The sequence below is a fragment of the Halichoerus grypus genome, chromosome 14, assembly GCF_964656455.1.
Source record: "Halichoerus grypus chromosome 14, mHalGry1.hap1.1, whole genome shotgun sequence".
NCBI lineage: Eukaryota > Metazoa > Chordata > Mammalia > Carnivora > Phocidae > Halichoerus > Halichoerus grypus.
This window is the reverse complement of record NC_135725.1, coordinates 46,876,645-46,896,105: the sequence shown is the minus strand read 5'-3', so window position 1 is coordinate 46,896,105 and position 19,461 is coordinate 46,876,645. Positions and strand designations below refer to the sequence as shown.

At 40.2% G+C, this 19,461-nt stretch overlaps 1 protein-coding gene across 4 annotated transcripts in view; it reads right to left on the bottom strand.

Annotated features, from left to right (window-relative positions):
• The window catches only part of FOCAD (focadhesin), a 309,238-nt gene that overhangs the window by 196,287 nt on the left and 93,490 nt on the right, over nt 1-19,461 (bottom strand). For all 4 annotated transcript variants that reach the window (XM_036082633.2, XM_036082632.2, XM_078061288.1 and 1 more), the window contains 2 exons: nt 18,397-18,599; nt 9,618-9,875 (listed from right to left, as the gene is read on the bottom strand). In XM_036082633.2, the coding sequence (XP_035938526.1) occupies nt 9,618-9,875; nt 18,397-18,599 (461 nt within the window). The remainder of the gene's footprint in view (nt 1-9,617; nt 9,876-18,396; nt 18,600-19,461) is intronic.

Below are 19,461 nucleotides of genomic sequence, written 5' to 3'. Positions count from 1 at the left end.
GAGCCTTTCTTTTGATAATTTAATTCACTCACAGTAATTGTCACAACTGATCTACTTGGAATTATTCCTACCATCTTTTTTTTTAATATTCCTATCATCTTATGTTCATATTTGCCATCCTTTTAGGGTTTTTTTATTTCTTTTTTCCTTTTGTTATAGTATTTAGAAATCATAAATCACTAATTGTTACTAATAAAGGCTTATGTGCATATTTCACCTTATTTTTCTACCAACATCAAGAATTACTCAGTTTCCGGGTGCCTGGGTGGCTCAGTTCGTTAAGCGTCTGCCTTCGACTCGGGTCATGATCCCGGGGTCCTGGGATCGAGTCCCGCGTCGGGCTCCTTGCTCTGCAGGGAGCCTGCTTCTCCCTCTCCTCCCCACTTGTGCTCTATCTCTGTCTCTCTCAAATAAATAAATAAAATTTAAAAAAAAATTAAAAACAAAAAAAAAGAATTACTCAGTTTCCAAAACAATTCCACCCTTAGCACATTCTCAGCTCTTCACACCATCACAATCCCACTAGCTACCCCCACCATGTTTTAAAGCTTGGACTTTAGTTCCAGGTAACTATTTTTCATACTCTACAAATAATTATTTTCAACTAACCATAAGGTTTACTGGATATTTTGATCACCATTCAACATTTCTTCTCTTTCTTGGATTCATTTTCCATTTTGTTGGAGCACATCCTTGAGGGGTTTCCTCCCCCACCCCCCATAAAAACCAGCAAACAAGGAATGTTCTTGAATTCTTGCACACCTGGAAAAGCCTTTATTACCAGTCGCAAAAGGTAGAAAAATGGGGACGAATAATCCGGGTACAAAGTGATTTTCCCCAAGAAATTAGAAGGCAATAATCCCATGTATTCCAGCACCCAGTGTGCTGATGCTAAAAAATTAAGATCAATCTTACTTTAAGTTTTTCCTTTCCCCATTCTTCTCTAAAAATCTCTCATGACCTTCTCTTTATCCTTTAAGTTCTGGGGACAAAATCAGAGACTGATCTATTCTTACATATGCTGCTTGGCTTTCAAAGGGTCCTAATGATCGGTACCTTTGTGTCTTTTTTCAGCTCAAGAAATAGTTTTCTGTCGTGTTTTAAGTTTCTCTCCTTCATTTTCTCCATTCCCCCCAACTGGAATTTCTAGAGAAAGATGTTAGAACTCCCAATATTGACCCTCAGTGTCTTAACTTTTTAAATTTTTTTTGTTCCGTATTCTGAAATATTTACTTGCAGATTCTGTAAGTCACTAATCCTGTCTCCATTTACAAACTGTGGCAATCACATTTTCCACTTCTAAAATCTCATCATTGAGTTTCTTCTTTCTCACAGCAGTATTTTTGTTGACAGCATAAAAACATAGAATCATAGCTTTCCAATATCTCTCAGGACTTAGATTGTTTTTCATTATATTCTTCTTCCTGAGTTCTCTTTCTTCTGGAAACAGATTCTTTGGTTACTAATGCTGTTACGTTTTCTCAGAGTCTGGTGAGCCTTCCTTATCCATTTATATTTATGAATCAATGCCAAGTTGGCTGTAGGGAACTTGCATGGGTTGCTCCTATAGATGTAAAGCAATGTTTCCATAAATTATAAGACTCTCCTCTTATTTGAAGGGCTGACTCGGAAGAGCTGAAGAATGAATGATAAAGGATGCCAACTGGCAACTTCACTTGGGAGTTTCTGGCCATGAGACATGTAGGCAGAAGACCAATACCACCTTCTCCCTTCCCTGTCCGCTCATTAAAAGAAGACATTTGGGCGCCTGGGTGGCTCAGTTGGTTAAGCGACTGCCTTTGGCTCAGGTCATGATCCTGGAGTCCAGGGATCGAGTCCCACATCGGGCTCCCTGCTGAGCAGGGAGTCTGCTTCTCCCTCTGACCCTCCCCCCTCTCATGTGCTCTCTCTCATTCTCTCTCTCAAATAAATAAATAAAATCTTTTTAAAATAAATAAATAAATAAAAGAAGACATTTTTATTCTGTCAAGGGTGGACTTCAGTGTGTTTTCCCCTTGAGGGGAATTCCTCATGCCTGTTTTGAAATTCAAAGTTGCCACAAAATCTGATTCCCCCTTCACCAACACTAGAAGCTGATCCCAGGCAGGTAGCTCCCTTAGAGAGTTTTAACCAGAAGACAAAGCTACTCTACCTGGTATTTAACTGGGAGCAGACAAACTCCACTATTCCAAATGCAGTTCAGGGCCCAACCCCAACCCCTCCCTATACTCAGCACTCAGTGACACGACAAGACAAATGTTTCTGTTTCAGTCTATTAGAACTACTGAATATTGGGGTGCCTGGGTGGCTCAGTCGTTAAGCATCTGCCTTCGGCTCAGGTCATGATCCCAGGGTTCTATGATTGAGCCCCGCATCGTGCTCTCTGCTCCATGGGAAGCCTGCTTCTCCCTCTCTCTCTCCCCCTGCTTGTGTTCCCTCTCTCACTGTGTCTCTCTCTGTCAAATAAATCAATAAAATCTTAAAAAAAAAAAAAAAGAAAGAACTACTGAATATCACAGTGATATAGGGTGGAACTGAAAATCACAAACAATTTCAGTGAGAATTTTAAGTGATTTACAATCTACAGACTCTTCAAAAGAAACTCTGCCCAATATGAACACTCAGGGAAGGCAAGAAATTGATACAGAACTCCTTGCTGGGTATAAATTCTAGGCTTTCTGCAAAAAAGAAAAAAAAGAAACAGTAAAGGGTTCAAATGCCAGTTAAAAACATGTTTATTCTACAGGTATCTATGTGGGGTTTATAAAGAAGAAATAAGCATATTACCACCGAACGGAATAGATACCTGACCTTGAATTTCGGTCTGTGTTTCTCTTTGTCTAATTGTTTCATGTTGACAGGCTCAGCCCAATTTTGCTCTAGGCATGATCGACGCTATGGCTACGAGGGAATAGTAGTACAGCACTTCTTATCTGTAAAGCTCTTTATTAAAAGTACTGTACATTCTGGCTTCTTTTTGCTGGTGTGAAGAACACAGAGAGTGGACTGACTTCAGGGGGTAGCAATTCATAGAACTCAGTGACAATAGAACAGAGTGCAAAGTGTCCAAAGACTCTTTGTGCAAGTTCTTTTATAGAATATATTTTCTCCTTTTCTCACAGCAGTAACTTACAGACCATTAAATTTCACACATTTCCTATTCATTTTCCATGTTAAAATATGGCTTATGACCCAGAGTAGAACTATCACAGGATTCCGCCCTGAAAGTCAGCTTTTTTACTATGTGATAATATATGACTTTTGAAGGACCAGCAAGTCATCGGCCATGAACCCAGCCACATAAGTGATTTCAAATGGCTCAGAAGTGTGTACACTTTTACAATTGGAAAAAATTAAGCCCTGAAAACATTACAAAGAATAAAATTAAATTATCAAAGAATGCAATTGTTCCCATTAAGCAAGACCTTTAACTAGACTTAACAACCAAAACGTAAAAGGGAAATAAAAAAACTCAGAGTTGTAAACTGCAAGTGAAAAAAAAAAATAAAAACAAAAAATCTGCATCCCTCTCCCCACTTCCGAACAAGAGAAAAGTAAGCAAGTACCAAGGGTTTGAGAGGCAGTGAGTTTCACAAAACTTAACTTGTTAAGCTCTTCAATGATGGTAGGTTATAAGGAAGGAATATGTACTTCTCTAAAGCCAAAGTTCATAAACTTCTCCTGCTAGGCATATTCCATCAGTCAGTCAAAAAGAAACTGATGTACGTTATATGTAGTATTTAGAGTTATTCCATTGAGGTTGAGATACTAAGCAATAAGATTTCATTTTAAACCATCTGGGCCTACCTAAAAATTACTAACCTTTGTGGTTAATGTTCAATGCCTACACCTATGTAATCTTGCCATAAACTCTTACTATATATAGAAAGATAGGAAGAAAACACATTTTCTCAGGTTTTAAAACCACTAACAGGGAGCTCTGATTTTCAAAAAGACTAAAATCTTTTGCCAGGTGTTCTCCCTACATATATTTAGAAGACCTACTATTAAGCACCTAATAATTCCAATAAGGCTTTTGTATAAACATACTGCAATGTGGAAAAATAGCTTCCTCCAACACCTCTGTTATTTTCCAGGATCAGATGGAGAATCTCACTTCCAACAACTATAGGGAAACTATAGTTAATAACACATCCAATATAATAATTATAATTATATATTTTATATATTTAATATATATAATCTGTCAAATATATAATACAATAAATTACAATGTTGCAATAATTAGTTAATAATATAGTTAATATAATATAGCTAAGCTAATAGATAGGGAAGGTTTTAAGAACTTTGTAAACAGCCTTTTCTTCTCATAGGGCCCAGGGGTCTGAAAAACATCTTGGGGGTTTGGTTAGGGGAGTCCCAGGTAAACATATGGAGTTTACCTGAAGCTGGTTTGTTGATTAAGAGTTATTAACCTCTCCTTAAGGAAGTTGTCAGTTTGACACATTTCCAAACTGTCCACAGTCATGTTATATACAAGTTGGCCAGTCATTGGCTCAGGGTTCAAAATATGATTTGTCTTTTTAAAAAGCTATAGGGGTGGGGCACCTGTGTGCCTCAGTTGGTTAAGCGTCTGCCTTCAGCTCAGGTCATGATCCTAGGGTCCTGAGATCGAGTCCCACATCGGGCTCCCTGGTCGGCGGGGATTCTGCTTCTCCCTTTCCCTCTGCCTCTGCCCTTCCCCCCTGCTCATGTTCTCTCTCTCATGCTCAAATAAATAAATAAAATCTTTAGGAAAAAAAAAAAAGCTATAGGGGTGCCTGGGTAGCTCGGTCGGTTAAGCACCTGACTCTTGATCTCAGCTCAGGTCTTGATCTCAGGATCATGAGTTCAAGCCCCACGCTGGGCTCCATGCTGGGTGCGAAGACTACTTAGTAAAAATAAATGAATGAATGAATGAATGAATGAATGAATAAATAAATAGCTATAAAGTTCAGAAAATGTCCTAATTTAGGCATGGAGTCCACATTATCCCTTAATTAACTCGGTAAAGTCCATGTTTACAATTCACTACCACTGATTTCACACCTGATGAAACCAGGTCTTGAACAATTCACAGAGGTAGGAAATAGCTCTCTGAAAAGGAAAGAATAAGGCCAACTGGACATTACTGTACATGAGCCATGTGCTTCAATTCTCTTTCAGGCATCTCTGAAGGCAGTCAGAATGACTTTCATCAAAATGAAGGAAAATAACATTACTCAGTATTAGAAAGGCAGGAACTATTATATAAACATAACCAAAAACCACACCAATCTGTCAACTTTTATTTCCAGAAAAAACACTAATTTAGGAAATAGATGGCACTCTCATTTATTATAAGCACAGGCTATGATATGAAAAACTCTCTCTAAACTAAATCGATGTGTTTAAAACTTCCAAGACTTCCACGGGAATTTGCACAGGATGCTCATTCTTGGATCTCTCCCCAGAACACTAGAAGACATTCCCACCGGGCGCCTGGGTGGCTCAGATGGTTAAGCGTCTGCTTTCGGCTCAGGTCATGATCCCAGGGTCCTGGGATCAAGTCCCGCATCGGGCTCCCTGCTCAGCAGAGAGCCTGCTTCTCCCTCTGCCTCTGCCTCTCGCTCTCTCTCTCTCTCTCTCTCCCTTTCTCTCATGAATAAATAAATAAAATCTTTAAAAAAAAAAAAAAAGACATTCCCACCAAGCATGTAAAAGGAAACTTACTGAGTGCTGCCTGACCTGAGCTTGAGTCTTCTGCAAATTCAATCTCATGGTGTCTGGGTAAGAAAACTATAAGAAGAAAACTATTAGGATTATTAGTAACTAATGACAGCACTCCTAGATGGGGGGGGGGGGTGTTCCTATTTTTTTCAAGTGTTAATTTATTGCTATGGCTTTGGTTAATTATCTGGTTATTTTAACACCATCATCTGCATCCAGTTAATTCTAAAATGATACTCACAAAGCCAAGTTCCCTTCAGACCACTTAACTCCATTAGTCTTCCATGGCCCTAAAGCTATTAAACCACATGGAAAATGCATGCCCCATGGGAACCAGGTGAGAGATGAAGGATGAAAACTCATGGAGGAAGAGGATCCATCAAACTGCAGGATAAGTAAGAAGTAACACAATCACAGCTTTTTAAAAAGCCCATTTTCTTACCAGTATGAACACTAATATAACATGACTTGTACTACCAATAAGATCAGCACTAAACGTAATTTAATACCTTAGAATAATAATAACAAGCATACCAAAACATACTTCATCTCTTCCAAACTTTTGAAATACTTTTTCTCACAAGATCTTACAGTAGGATTCTTTCAATAAATCATGGTGACACACAAACTCAATACTTAGTAAGCATACTGCAGACCAGCAAATTCTACCATAGAGGTTAAGTGACCACCAAAACAGAGGTGGAAGACAGCCTTGAAATTCCTACTCTTACCTACCTATTTACTTAGCTACTGCTTATTAGTAGTCTAAGACTTTTGTTTAGTATCCACTGCCCATGAGGGGCGTCTGGGTGGCTCAGTTGGTTAAGCATCTGCCTTCGGCTCAGGCCATGATCTCAGGGTCCTGGGATCAAGCCCTGCATCGGGCTCTCCGCTCAGCAGGGAGTCTGATTCCTCCTCTCACTGTCCCTCTGTTCTGTCTCTCTCTCTCCCCCAAACCCATCAATCAATCAATCTTAGCATCAACTGCCCATGAATCTAGCCAAAGATTGCTTAAACATAATATAGCTTCTTTCTATAAGGTGAGAAAGGACAAACACACATGAAATATTAATACATTTCATGCAGACTTGTCAACTTAATAAAAGAAATAGAAACAACCCGCCAATAACAGATTACAATCATAACTCATTTCAACTGAGTCTATTCCAAGTATCTACTCACAATTGGAAAATTGGCTTTTTTCAAATATAAAGTCCTTTCGTTTTGGCTACTTTACCTATAACTAAGGTCCAGTGAGAGGATATGAAATGGTCACTTCATAAAAAGTGAGGAAAATAACAGTATCTCCTAAGGGCGCCTGTGTGGCTCAGTCAGTTGTGTTGGACTCTTGATTTCGACTGTGGTCATGATCTCAGGGGTTGTGGGATTGAGCCCCGCATCAGGCTCTGTGTTTAGCAGGGAGTCTGCTTGAGATTCTCTCCCTCTGCCCCTTCCCCTGCCCTCTCATTCTCTCTCTCTCTCAAATAAATGAATAAATATGAAAAGAAAAACAAAAACACAGTATCTCCTAGTTCAAGGATACTTCTTCTGTCCTTTTCACAACAACTAAGTTCTTATTAATGATACTGCCTTTGCTTATGCATGAAATTTGAATAACTCTTTAAGCATTTCACCCTACTATTCATCCTGACAGCACAATGACACTCTCATTTCTTTCAAAACTATCCAAGAAATAATCAACAGAAGTATAACATACCGACTTCGATTTCTCCCACTGCTTCTTAAACTTTTACTTAATAAATAAATAAACCTGATGGTCACTCTAGTACTTCCCAACCTTTTCCATTTCATGGCACACATGAAAATCACGTTTCTAAGGACAGTGGGGTAACTATCTGAAACACCAGGTGGCCAGAGGCGATCAGCCAAGCACTCTGCGTTTGGACAGCTACCTGGCTGCCTGAGAGCTCAGAGGGGAGATATTCTTGGCACACCTGAAATGCACTTAAACCATTTCAGCATTCCCAGAACACTGAGAAGTTCTCCGCTACATTTTTTGCCTATTTAGCATATTCCCACTTTTATTTCCAGGAAACTATTTTTCCTTTGGTGAATCATCCCATCCTCAACCCACATGATCCTGGTGGCACAGACAATTTCAGGGCTGACACTTCACCCACTTCCATTCTACCCACGATGGCCAATTAAAGTGCATTAAAGTGTCCCATTATCCTGCCGTAACGGTTGATTCAGTGTGGGCACATAACCCAACAAGGTCAATCCAAACACCTCTACATCTCTCTTCCTTTTGGACGGAATATAAGGTTATAAGGCTTTGGGCTGCCAGCCAATTCACAGAGGAAACAAAGAAACTATACAGTGAATATACTATCTAGGCCATGCTTGAATTAAATTCTGGAGCTAATAAAAGCTATTTAAGACAGATGCGTCTCTGTTACTTATAACCAAAAGTATCACCCTAGAATTTCAAAGACCAATGCATTTCCTGAGTATCAACACATAATTTGATGTAATATATTGTTTTACATGAGTGGCATACAGAGGTCGGGTAACTTACTATAGCTCTTCTTTAGATAATCTCCAGGCATTATCTATGCATTAACTATTATAAAGATATTATCCTATAAGGTGTCTGCACTGAAACAAAGCATTTATTAGAAGCATTTATTATAGAAGGTGAAGGGAGAAATAAAGTGGGAAACAAAGTGAAATGATTCACATTATGCCCACACCGTATATGACACAAAGGTACTTTGAGAACATCACAGATCCACGTGGAGAATCAGACCACAGGAGGTCTAGTCAGAAGGAAAACTTTTTGTGACCAGCAGTTGTTTACTTGACTAAAAGGAATGAGCATGACAAGTTGGGGATAAAAAGAATCCAAATACATTAACTTCATATCTTAGATAAACATATTTATCCCACCTCTACAACTAAATTATTTCCTAAAGGAACACAAATTTTCCATAAAGAGATGAACTTTTTCTTCACCGTGTTTAGAAAGAAGCATAAGCACATACCATAGCTATTTGGTTAGGAAACCCTTCCCTTTGGTCTACCCAATGGGAAAGAATTAGATTACTTTACCAAATATATGGTTAGTTTAAAGGGGGAGGGGAATCTTATTAATGTCTGATAGCTTATTACACTCCAAGTTCTGTGCAGATAGGAAAAATGATCATTTACCCCCATATCCCAGCATGTTCAGCATTACCATACATAGCAAGGACCCAGGATTCTTTAGTTTATTAAAGACTGAATGAAGATAGGATCAAATTGCCAAAAGTCAGAAAGAGATGAATGCCTACTGCATAGGCATCTTTACCCTAAATTAATCTGCATCCACTTTAAAAGATCAATATTAGGGGCGCCTGGGCGGCTCGGTCGGTGAAGCATCTGCCTTCGGCTCAGATCGTGATCCCAGGGTCCTGGGATGGAGCTCCATGTCGAGCTCCCTGCTCAGCGAGGAGTCTGCTTCTCCCAATCCCTTTGCCCTCCCCTCCCCCACGTCTGCGCTTGCTCTCTCCCTGATAAAATCTTTTTTAAAAAATAAATAAATAAAAATAAAAGACCAATATTAGAACTAAGGGATATTCACCTTGGAATAGGCTACAAGAGTCAACAAAAGTGTTAACAAATGAGCAAATCTACGAATAAACCGTAATACCAGAATAGCATCATGTGTAGATTTCACAGTGAAATGTGCTTTCATTAAAGAAATGTTTGCATGAAGTACTCATTAATTCAGAATAAGGACAAAAAAGAACAAATGGAGAAGATAAAAATAGCCCCTCAAACTCCCCCCCAAAAAAGAATCAACCCATAATTTAAAACTTTGATCAAAATCATCCGCAAACGAATAATCTACAATCCCAAAAGTTAAGCTCTACCCCCATTACTGTTGCATTATTTTCTTACTTTACCTGAGAGGAATCTGCTTGGGCTAATAATGTAGTGACCTTCAGTATCTGGCGAAGATTCTGTCCTTGATCTTCAACAAGGAGGTGAGCCAACAAAAGGAAAACATGCACAGGGATCACTGTGGTAATAGGGAGCAAGGACTCTATGGAAAACAGCCAGTCACTGGCTGCAGACTCTTCTCTCATTACTTCAAGGATCCTCCAGGCTGTAAATATTGATCCATACATGCTGGTTATGGGGAACGCGAGCTTGTAGGAGAGCTGAAAAACCAGCAAAAACAGGCATGAATAAATGAGGTAAGTATATTTGTCAGAGATATAGTCATGTATTTTTTAGACTTCATTGTAAGAAATCAATCCTTCCCACAAAGTACAGAATTTTCGATTTCTGCCAAAAACTGTGCCCATATCTGAGCTAATAGGATTACACCAAAAGAAAACAGATGGAACTCTAGAACACCTGATTTCAACCTATTTACCATTCGCTCCTAGTTAAGGCAAGAAAAAAAAAAAGGATCAATATACAAGGTCCAGAGGCAATGGAGTTTGGAAAAAAAAAAAAAAACCTATTAGCACTAAAGTATTCACCAGTGAGAGGGAAGATTTTTTTTAAAGATTTTATTTATTTATTTATTTATTCATTTGAGAGAGAGAGTGCACACACAGGGGGTGGGGAGGTTGTTGTGGACAAGGAGACTCTGCACTGAGTGTGGAACCCAACACGGGGCTCAATCCCAGGACCCCAAGATCATGACCCAAGCCAAAAATCAAGATTCGGAGGCTCAACCAACTGTCCCACCCAGGTGCCCCGTGAGAGGGAAGATCTTAAAAAAAAAAAAAAAAAAAGTCACTGTATTTGCCCAGCTCCAGCTCCAGTAAGAGACAACCCCGGGCAGGTGGCAGACCTGGACTGAAGACAATTCGTTTTTGTAACAGACAGTATGTTGACAGGAACAGCGTTGGTTCAGCTGGAACCTGGGAATTAATAGCTGGGAATAACTTCTGCAATAAGAAATAGCCTGACAGGGGCACCTGGGTGGCTCAGTCATTGGGCGTCTGCCTTCAGCTCAGGTCATGGTCCCAGGGTCCTGGGATGGAGCCCCGCATCAGGCTCCCTGCTCAGCGGGAAGCCTGCTTCCCCCCCTCCCACTCCCCCTGCTTGTGTTCCCTCTCTCACTGTCTCTCTCTCTCTGTCAAATAAATAAATAATAAAAATCTTAAATAGCCTGAAAGCTCTAAATTGAAATGATACCCAAAGAAGAGGTTATGCTTAAGTCGATCTGAGAAAGGACTCCTCATGGAAATAAAGTAGTGCCGTCAGGGACAGAGAAGAGACAGAACTCTGCCAAGGTGAGCAGTGTGCCCACATGGCTCAGGAGAAGTCACAGACATTAAAGAAGCTTTAAATATTGCCTGCTAATAAAAAGATTCAATTCATTCAGAGTGTGATGAAACAAATTAGAAATATCTAGATTATAACTGTCCTGTTATGAGAGACTGACTTATATGTATACAGAACAACTGAAAGGATGGGAAGTAAAAATTAAGCTAGATAGGGGCGCCGGGGTGGCTCAGATGTTAAGCATCTGCCTTTGGCTCAGGTCATGGTCCCAGGGTCCTGGGATCGAGCCCTGCATCGGGCTCCCTGCTCAGCAGGAAGACTGCGTCTCCCTCTCCCTCTGCCTCTTGCGCCCCCTGCTTGCACTCTGTCAAATAAATAAATAAAATCTTTAAAAAAAATTAAGCTTTATAAAAAAAAATTGTTTTTAAAGTAGGCAGCACACCTAGCATGGTGCCTGAACTCATGACCTTGAGATCCAGTCGCATGTTCTACCAACTGAGCCAGCAAGGCACCTCTGAAATTTTTTTAAATAACAGCTTTATTGAGATACAATTCACATACCATAAAACCCATCCTTTTAAAGTTTACAACTCAGTGACCTTTAGTAATTCATGGCATAGTAGAACCATCACCATGGCTAATTTTCATCACCCCAAAAGGAAACCCCATACCCATTAACAGTCACTCCTCATTCCACCAACGCCACCCTCGCAGCCCCAGGCAACCACTAATTAATCTACTTTGTTTCTATTCTGGCTATTTCATATAATAGTGTTTTCTGGTGACTGGCTCCTTTCACACAGCAGGTTTTCAAGGTTCATCGAGGCCGTGGATTGTATCAACATTTCATTTCTTTTCATTGGCAAGTAATATTCCATTGAATGGATATACCACATTTTTACCATTCACCAATTAATAGACATCAGGTTGTTTCCACTTTTTGGCTATTATGAATAATGCTGCTATGAATAGTCCTATAAAAGTTTTTGTGAGGACATAGGTGTTCAATTGTCTCAAGTATATGCTTTAGAGTAGAGATACCATTTGAAAGCAAACCCCACTGTAAAAACAAATGAGGAAGCTATCTTTATTGACATGAAAAGAGCTCTCATGAAAATACAAGATGCAGACATTGTGCCTGGAATGCTACCAATTATTTTTTTAAAGGGGGTGGGGACTATATATTTGTATTTGCTTATATATGCAAAGAAAGTTATGAGACAAATACAAAAGAAATTAACAGCTACTACTCATTTTCCATTTGAGAGGATGTGAACTGGGCAACCAGAATCAAGGGTGAGAAGGAAACTTCTCACTGTATACCATTTTATAATTTTTTGAACCACTTCAATGTGTTATAATTTTTTTAAATAAATTTCTTCTAAGATTTATTTATTTGACAGAGAGAGACAGAGAGAGAGGGAACACAAGCAGGAGGAGTGGGAGAGGGAGAAGCAGGCTTCCTGCTGAGCAGGGAGGCTGATGCAGGGCTTGATCCCAGGACCCTGGGATCATGACCTGAGCCTAAGGCAGATGCTTAACGACTGAGCCACCCAGGCACCCCTAAAATAATAAATTTTTAAAGTTAAATATTTACATTTATTATAGCTCTTTCTCTCTAAAAATACTTCCCCAACCCAAAGATGAAATTCATTGAAGACCAGAGTCAAGTTCTTCAGACAAAGGACAAACAGCATTGGACTTGAGATTTAAAAGACCAGGACTTTAGCAGAGCCATGCCAGCTAGAGGCTATTATACAATCTCGGAGCCTCACTTTGCTCATTTGCAAAATGGAAGTAATGACTACCTTCCTACCAAGATTATTGAGGTAGATAATGACACAATAAAGCACCTAGCACAGTCTCTAAAGTTGCAAAATACAGAGAAATATGATCTCTGTCATCTTTTGGAGAGAAAAATAAAGCTGGTGGATAGGAGTATAAAAGAAAGTAATTGGAAATCACCATCAACCATAAATTGAGTCAAAAGCAGCAACATTACCCAGACGGGTAAGAGTAAACATACTGAAACAGGAAAGTAATCCTGTTTTACTTGAAGTATCATGTTGATGGTTAGGTTCTGTTTTTTGTCTGTTTGCCTAAGGTTCGAACAGCAGGAGAAAAACACAGTGTTGAATGAGACATCCCAGAACAGGGTCTCTGTCCCAGTGGGTGACAGTTGCCCTTGGCACAGTCCCAGGGCAAGGATGCGGCCTGGGGCTTTCTCTGAGCACCAGCTACCAAATCCTGGCCCCACAGCCCCCATGGGGCGGGGCAGGGGGGGGGCGCTGAAAGTGCTGGTGGGCTCTGTGTTTTAGAGGAGAAAGCAGGTGTTTAAAAATAAAAGAGGTTTATTTTAGGTGAATTACATCTCAGTAAAAAAATGCAAGAGACAAGACACCATAAAAAAATAACATTTAAATTAATATTAAATGGTTGTAAAACATCTTTTACAGATATTAGTTGAGAATCTTTATTCGAAAAAGGTTGTAATAAAAATGTTCAAGTCTGTTAAGTGTTAACAATAAGAGAGGTATCTGATAGTACTTCTTTGCCTAAAGGAGTCTTAAAAAGAAATTGTGTGTTCAGTGAACAATACAGATTTTCATTAACTTTAAAGAATAATACTCATCTACGGCACCCTGGGTGGCTCAGTCGGTTAAGCGTCCGACTCTTGGCTTCAGCTCGGGTCATGGTCTCAGGGTCCTGGGATCAAGCTCCAAGTAAGGCTCCGTGCTCAGCAGGGAGTCTCCCTGGGACTCTTTCCCTCTCCATCTCCCTCTGCCCTTTCCTCTATGGTCCTACTCTCCCAAGCACTCTCTCACTCAAATAAATCTTTAAAAAAAAAAAAAAGAATAACACTCATCTGTAATAGGGATGAAAATAGGCTTAACCAAAGTGGAGCCAGGATTTGATCAGGAGAGGGAGTATGGAAACTCAAACCTGGAGCCCCTTGAAAGGAGGACAGATTTTTGCTAGAAGGGATTTAATCACTCACCAGAGCAGAAGCAGAAGACTGGACTAGACAAAGCCTCAAGAGGCTCTTTCTGCTCTATACCTCTATAAAGAATCTAGTCAAGAGTGGAGAGGTTTGGGAGGGCTGCTTATCACCAAAGGACAACCCACACCGTTCTCAGTATCCATGTTATTCAGAAGACGATGGTAGATGTACAAGATCTAAGACTTACTAACTCCTTTTAACTTCCAACCAAAAGTTTTTAAGAAGCCAGTTTATTTTAATGTACTATGACTTAGTGTTAGCCTATAAATCTGCAACTGTTCTATTTACTCGCAAGTTCAGCACAAAGATGACAAATTACCAAAAGAAAAAATCAAACTGGAGCAGTAGGATATAGGCTCTATATTTAAACAGTCAAAAATCTGAATCTCAACTCTATCCTTCACTACCTGTGTAATTTGGGCAACTTAACCTGTCTAGCCTCAGGTTCCTCACTTGTCAAGGGAGTATTCTAAGAAGTCATCAGGAAAATGCGAATGAAAACCATAATGAAAAGGCACTTCACACCCGCCAGAGGCAAAAACAGAGGCAATGACAAGTGTTGGAAGGATGCAGACAAACTGGAGTCTTCATACACAGCTGGTGGGCTGGTGGGAACGCAAAATGACATAGTCCCTTTGGAAAACAGTCTGGCAGTTCCTCCAACAGAGTACCGTATGATCTAGCAATTCCGCTCCTAGGTATCTACCCAAGAGAAATGAAACCATGTCCACATAAAAACTTGTATAGGAAGGTTCATAACAGCACTATTCATAATAGCCAAAAAGTGAGGACAACCCAAAAGTTCATCAACAGATGAATGGAAAAGTAAAATGTGGTGTATATCCATACACTGGAATATTATTCAGGGATTTCTCCTACTGTGTCTGCCAGGGGGCATTCAAGAGACCCCAGCAGGTGTCTTCCTGTGGAGGACACAGGCCACCCCATTCACACCCCAGGGGGTGGCTTCCTACAGACCAGCTCTGACCTGAGGCACCCCAGAGAATGTCACCATCCAGCAAGCCACCGCCACATTCTTTCTACAAGGTCTGATCTCGGTCTTGAGTAGGGAGAACCTCTCCATTCCTTCCTTGGGTAATCAATCTCTCCAGTCCTAGAAGTAGTAGCTGTTCCTTACTTTTATTAATGCAATATTCCTTAGAGCCTCAGGGCTTTTATATAACTTTTAGTCATTGGAGACCGTTTACTAGTTAATAATTCTTTGTATTTTTATACACTTTTAGTCACTGGAGACCGTATACTAGTTAATAATTCTTTGTATTAAGTTTTTCTTTTATAACTTTTAGTCATTGGAGACCGTTTACTAGTTAATAATTCTTTGTATTAAGTTTTTCTTTGTTCAAATTATCAGCACAGTCTCTCTCTCCTGCCTAGACCCAGACTCATACCCTGGTGCTTTCTTTCTCCCCCCACATTCTCTGGGGGCTGGGGCACAAAGATTTTAAGCACGTTAGAATTTACAACTAGTGTCTGTTTCTTTTTTTTAGCCTACAAAAACACAAATAGGTGGTTTTAAATATCACATTTAATAGCCTAATAGAAGGAATCCTGTTTTCCACACACCACTAAAAAATATTAAAAGCTTATTAGATTATGTTAATCTTTAAAAGAAGATGAGTGGTTGTTTTGATAGCTTACATTTTTTAATTCTTAGAAATTGGAAGTTAAAACGTGTTTCATTTCATGGTTATCAACACTTCAGAAATGGATAGGGAATACAGAATTGTGTGGTACAGAACATTTAACCTTATTTTCATTCCCCAGAGGAATTGTGCTTCCTAAGAAGTGCTCTAGTTCTAAATCAAACATGCTAAGTCAGAGTCACCCATCCAAAAAGAAATAATAAAAAGCAACAAGATCTGTGTTTTATACAAAGGTCTTTCTATAATATGTGGAGATGGTAAAACAATCTTCCATATCCTTATGAGAAGCACACATCCCTCAGTGAATAGAAATTTACTGAATGTCTATCATGCAGTAAACAATGTGTCAGGTGTTGAGGATGCAAAGTTAAATAGATAACACCCTAGCTTATTTAAATATGTGGAAAATCAGAGTATTCCATTAACAACTGGCTAAAAGACTTTGAATGCTCTCATCTATGATCAGGTGACAACGATAAAGCAAAAACACTCATGTGGAAAAAAACACAAAAAGTTCAACAATTGTTGCAATTTCAATTTCAACATGCTTAGAAAATACAGGCCAAGTGTGAGAAGGGCCAAGATCCTTTCCCTCAATGAGTTTGCAGAACATATACGTAGCCCTCTTACTTAAGATACAACACAACTGAGTAATATTAAAAGAGCTGGGGATGCCAAGAAGAAGGTCATGAATTTGGACTCCGGGAGGCTGAGAACATTTGGCTGGGTCTTGAAGAATGAGCAGTCAAGGCAAAGGAGACAGAAGAGCATTGTGAGCAAAAGCAAAGATTCAGGGAGAGACGTGGAGAGTTTGCATCCTGTTAAATTTATAGGTGTGTTTGGAATATAGAGGCCTGGACAGGCGTGGAAGAAAAGCCAACAGCAAACTGTGGCTTGCAATTTTAAAAACGGTGATCATGTCTCCACTCCAAGCCTCCATAAAGCAGCACGTTATCATCAGGAGAATGTTTATAGCCCTAATAGTATCCCTTCCTCTTCCCCCTACACAAGCTGCTGAAGAGAAAGTCCAGCTATTAGCGTTAATGAGTAAGATTCACACACGTGAGCGAATAGTAAAGCAAGTGCTCATGAATTAGAGTCAGGGCGACTCTCAGTAAGTATCACCTGTGAGCTGAAAGAACGGAACTCTCAGATATCAGTACATCCTGCCCTGTCCCCATACCCATCCAGAACCCAATCAGGAGCAAACCACAACAGAAAGTAAAAGGCTATTAGAAAATTTGGGCCACATTCTGTCCTATCGGGGCAGAGGCAAAAATTTCCTTCTCTTAATGCAACTCAGTTACCTACTTTAAGTTTGAAAGTTTTAGACAAGCAATTAGGAATTCGGAAGCTGTAGAGTATGGTCAGTTTGCCTATACGCTAGCTTCTGCTGCGCCCTCAAACCAGGAATTACAGTGCCTGTATTTTTATTGCTAGCACATTTAACAACACACGATTAGACGCATGCCTGCTTTTGCAGATGAAACGACTGGCTCTCGCCTGCATTTATATACTATCTTTCTCCGTGGAGACATAAGATGTTTCACCAGTTTTACTGCTTTAATGCTCATTCAATCCCCATCAAATTCATAGCTGGGAAAGTAATACTACATTTCACTGAAGGCAATACTCAAATGCCAAAAGAGAAAATGTCTAACCAACGTGGGCCCAGAACCCAGCCACTAACCAGACGTTGACAATACTTTTACATTATCATGACAGAAACGGTGAGACGGACAAAGCCGACTGAGGTCTGTGTAGCAAGGGGAACAGGGATGCAGCGTGAGAGACCAGCAGTCTTCCAAGTGAAGGTAGCAATGGAGGGGACCACGCAGGATACATCAAGAGCCATTTTGCCAAGGAAAATGGCCTAAGGTGCCACATATTAAAAAATCAAGTCTTAGGTCTCACAGATCCCAGAATTTTCAGGCATTTGAGGAGATTTCCCACCTTGGATTGTCCCAGATGTAACAACATGCTGCATAAAATGCTAAATTAAAGAATATGATAAGAAAAAAGGATTCCTTGCTCAAACGTGTTGGAGGAGCAACAGGTTAAACAGAACTAGTTCCTTTTCTGCAGGATTTCTCAGGACCTCTAACAACTAATATCAGAAAACTCAAAGAAAGGGACACCTGGGTGGCACAGTCGGGTGAGCGTCTGCCTTCGGCTCAGGTCATGATCCCGGGGTCCTGGGGTCGAGCCCCTCATCGGGCTCCCTGCCCAGTGGGGAGCCTGCTTCTCCCTCTCCCTCTGCCTGCCACTGTGCCTACTTGTGCTTGCACTCTCTCTCTCTCTGATAGATCAAAATCTTAAAAAAAAAATTTTTTTTAAAGAAAACTCAAAGAGGAAAAAGATTATACAGTATTTCCAAAACTTATTTTACACTCCCCTCTCACAGTCCAGAAGAATATACTAATAGCTACATCACTGCCTGACAGAATGGTAAAGTTCAAGGGGAGGAGTTTAAACCCCAACATACTTCATCAGGAGGTGAGATTATCTGCACGAACAGCAGTCCCACATTTACCACTTCGCCTTTATTTAAGAGAAACAAGGGCGCCTGGGTGGCTCAGTCGGTTAAGCGGCTGCCTTCGGCTCAGGTCATGATCCCAGCGTCCTGGGATCGAGTCCCGCGTCGGGCTCCTTGCTCCGCAGGGAGTCTGCTGCTCCCTCTGCCCCTCCTCCCACACGGTCTCTCAATCGCTCTCTCTCTCAAATAAACAAAATCTTTAAAAAAATAAATAAGAGAAACAAGGCTGAACTCATTACCTTTTGGTGGTCGTCTCTGTAGGACTCCTGCTGTACCGTTTCCAAAAGGTTCAAAGCCAACTGTTGCCTCGAAGGACCTTCTTCATGCATGGATATACAGTCTTCCAAGGCAGTAGAAGACAGTATCTGCAGAACTGGCATCACGAGCACCCAGGATGACCTTGGGATTTTCTGACCCCCAGCAACAGAGAGGAGCTTCAAAGCTATTCATCAAAACAACAATTCACATTTAAAAAATTACTACCACAATCCAACCAAGTGCTACTTTGTTTAAGAGTGATATGCAAAAAGTTTTCTTACCCCTTTACAACTGGGTCAGACACATAACTAAGAGGATGGATCTTATCCTTTTAGAAAGGAACATAAAAATTAACGATTATCTAAAACAAGCTGTTAATGTATGTTCCTGATAACTTCAGGATACTCTTAGAGAAAATACATACCATAAAGTATAAACCAACTCTCTAAGTAAATATGACTTTCTTTAAAATACAGTTCAGCTGGGGCACCTGAGTAGTTCAGTCAGTTGAGCATCCGACTCTTGGTTTCGGCTCAGGTCATGATTTTAGGGTCCTGAGATCAAGCCCCACATCAGGCGCCATGCTCAGTGTGGGGTCTGCTTGAGATTCTCTCCCTCTCCCTCTGCCCTTCCCCTTCTACCCCTCCCACACACACACTTGCATGCTCTCTTTCTAAAATAAATAAATAATATCTTTAAAAATAAATAAAATACAATTCAACTGTTGTCCTTATATTGTCCAGTCCTTCCACTGCTCTCAACAGAGCCAAAAGACCTGAGTTCCTGATCAGTGGATTTGAAGACCAATGTGCATGCTTCCCTTATAAACCCAGGTGAGAATTATATTGAGATGCATTAGTAAATGAGGTGAAGCAGGGATGTCCTTCACAGTAATTGCTGTGTGCAGGAAAAGTCTCAGAGTCCATAACCAGCAACAATCAAACCCATTTTCATAAATGATTCTTTTTTTAACATGGACACTCAGCTTACACATCAGAAATACACACACAAATGTGCAATACCTTACTCACATATATAATCTCCCC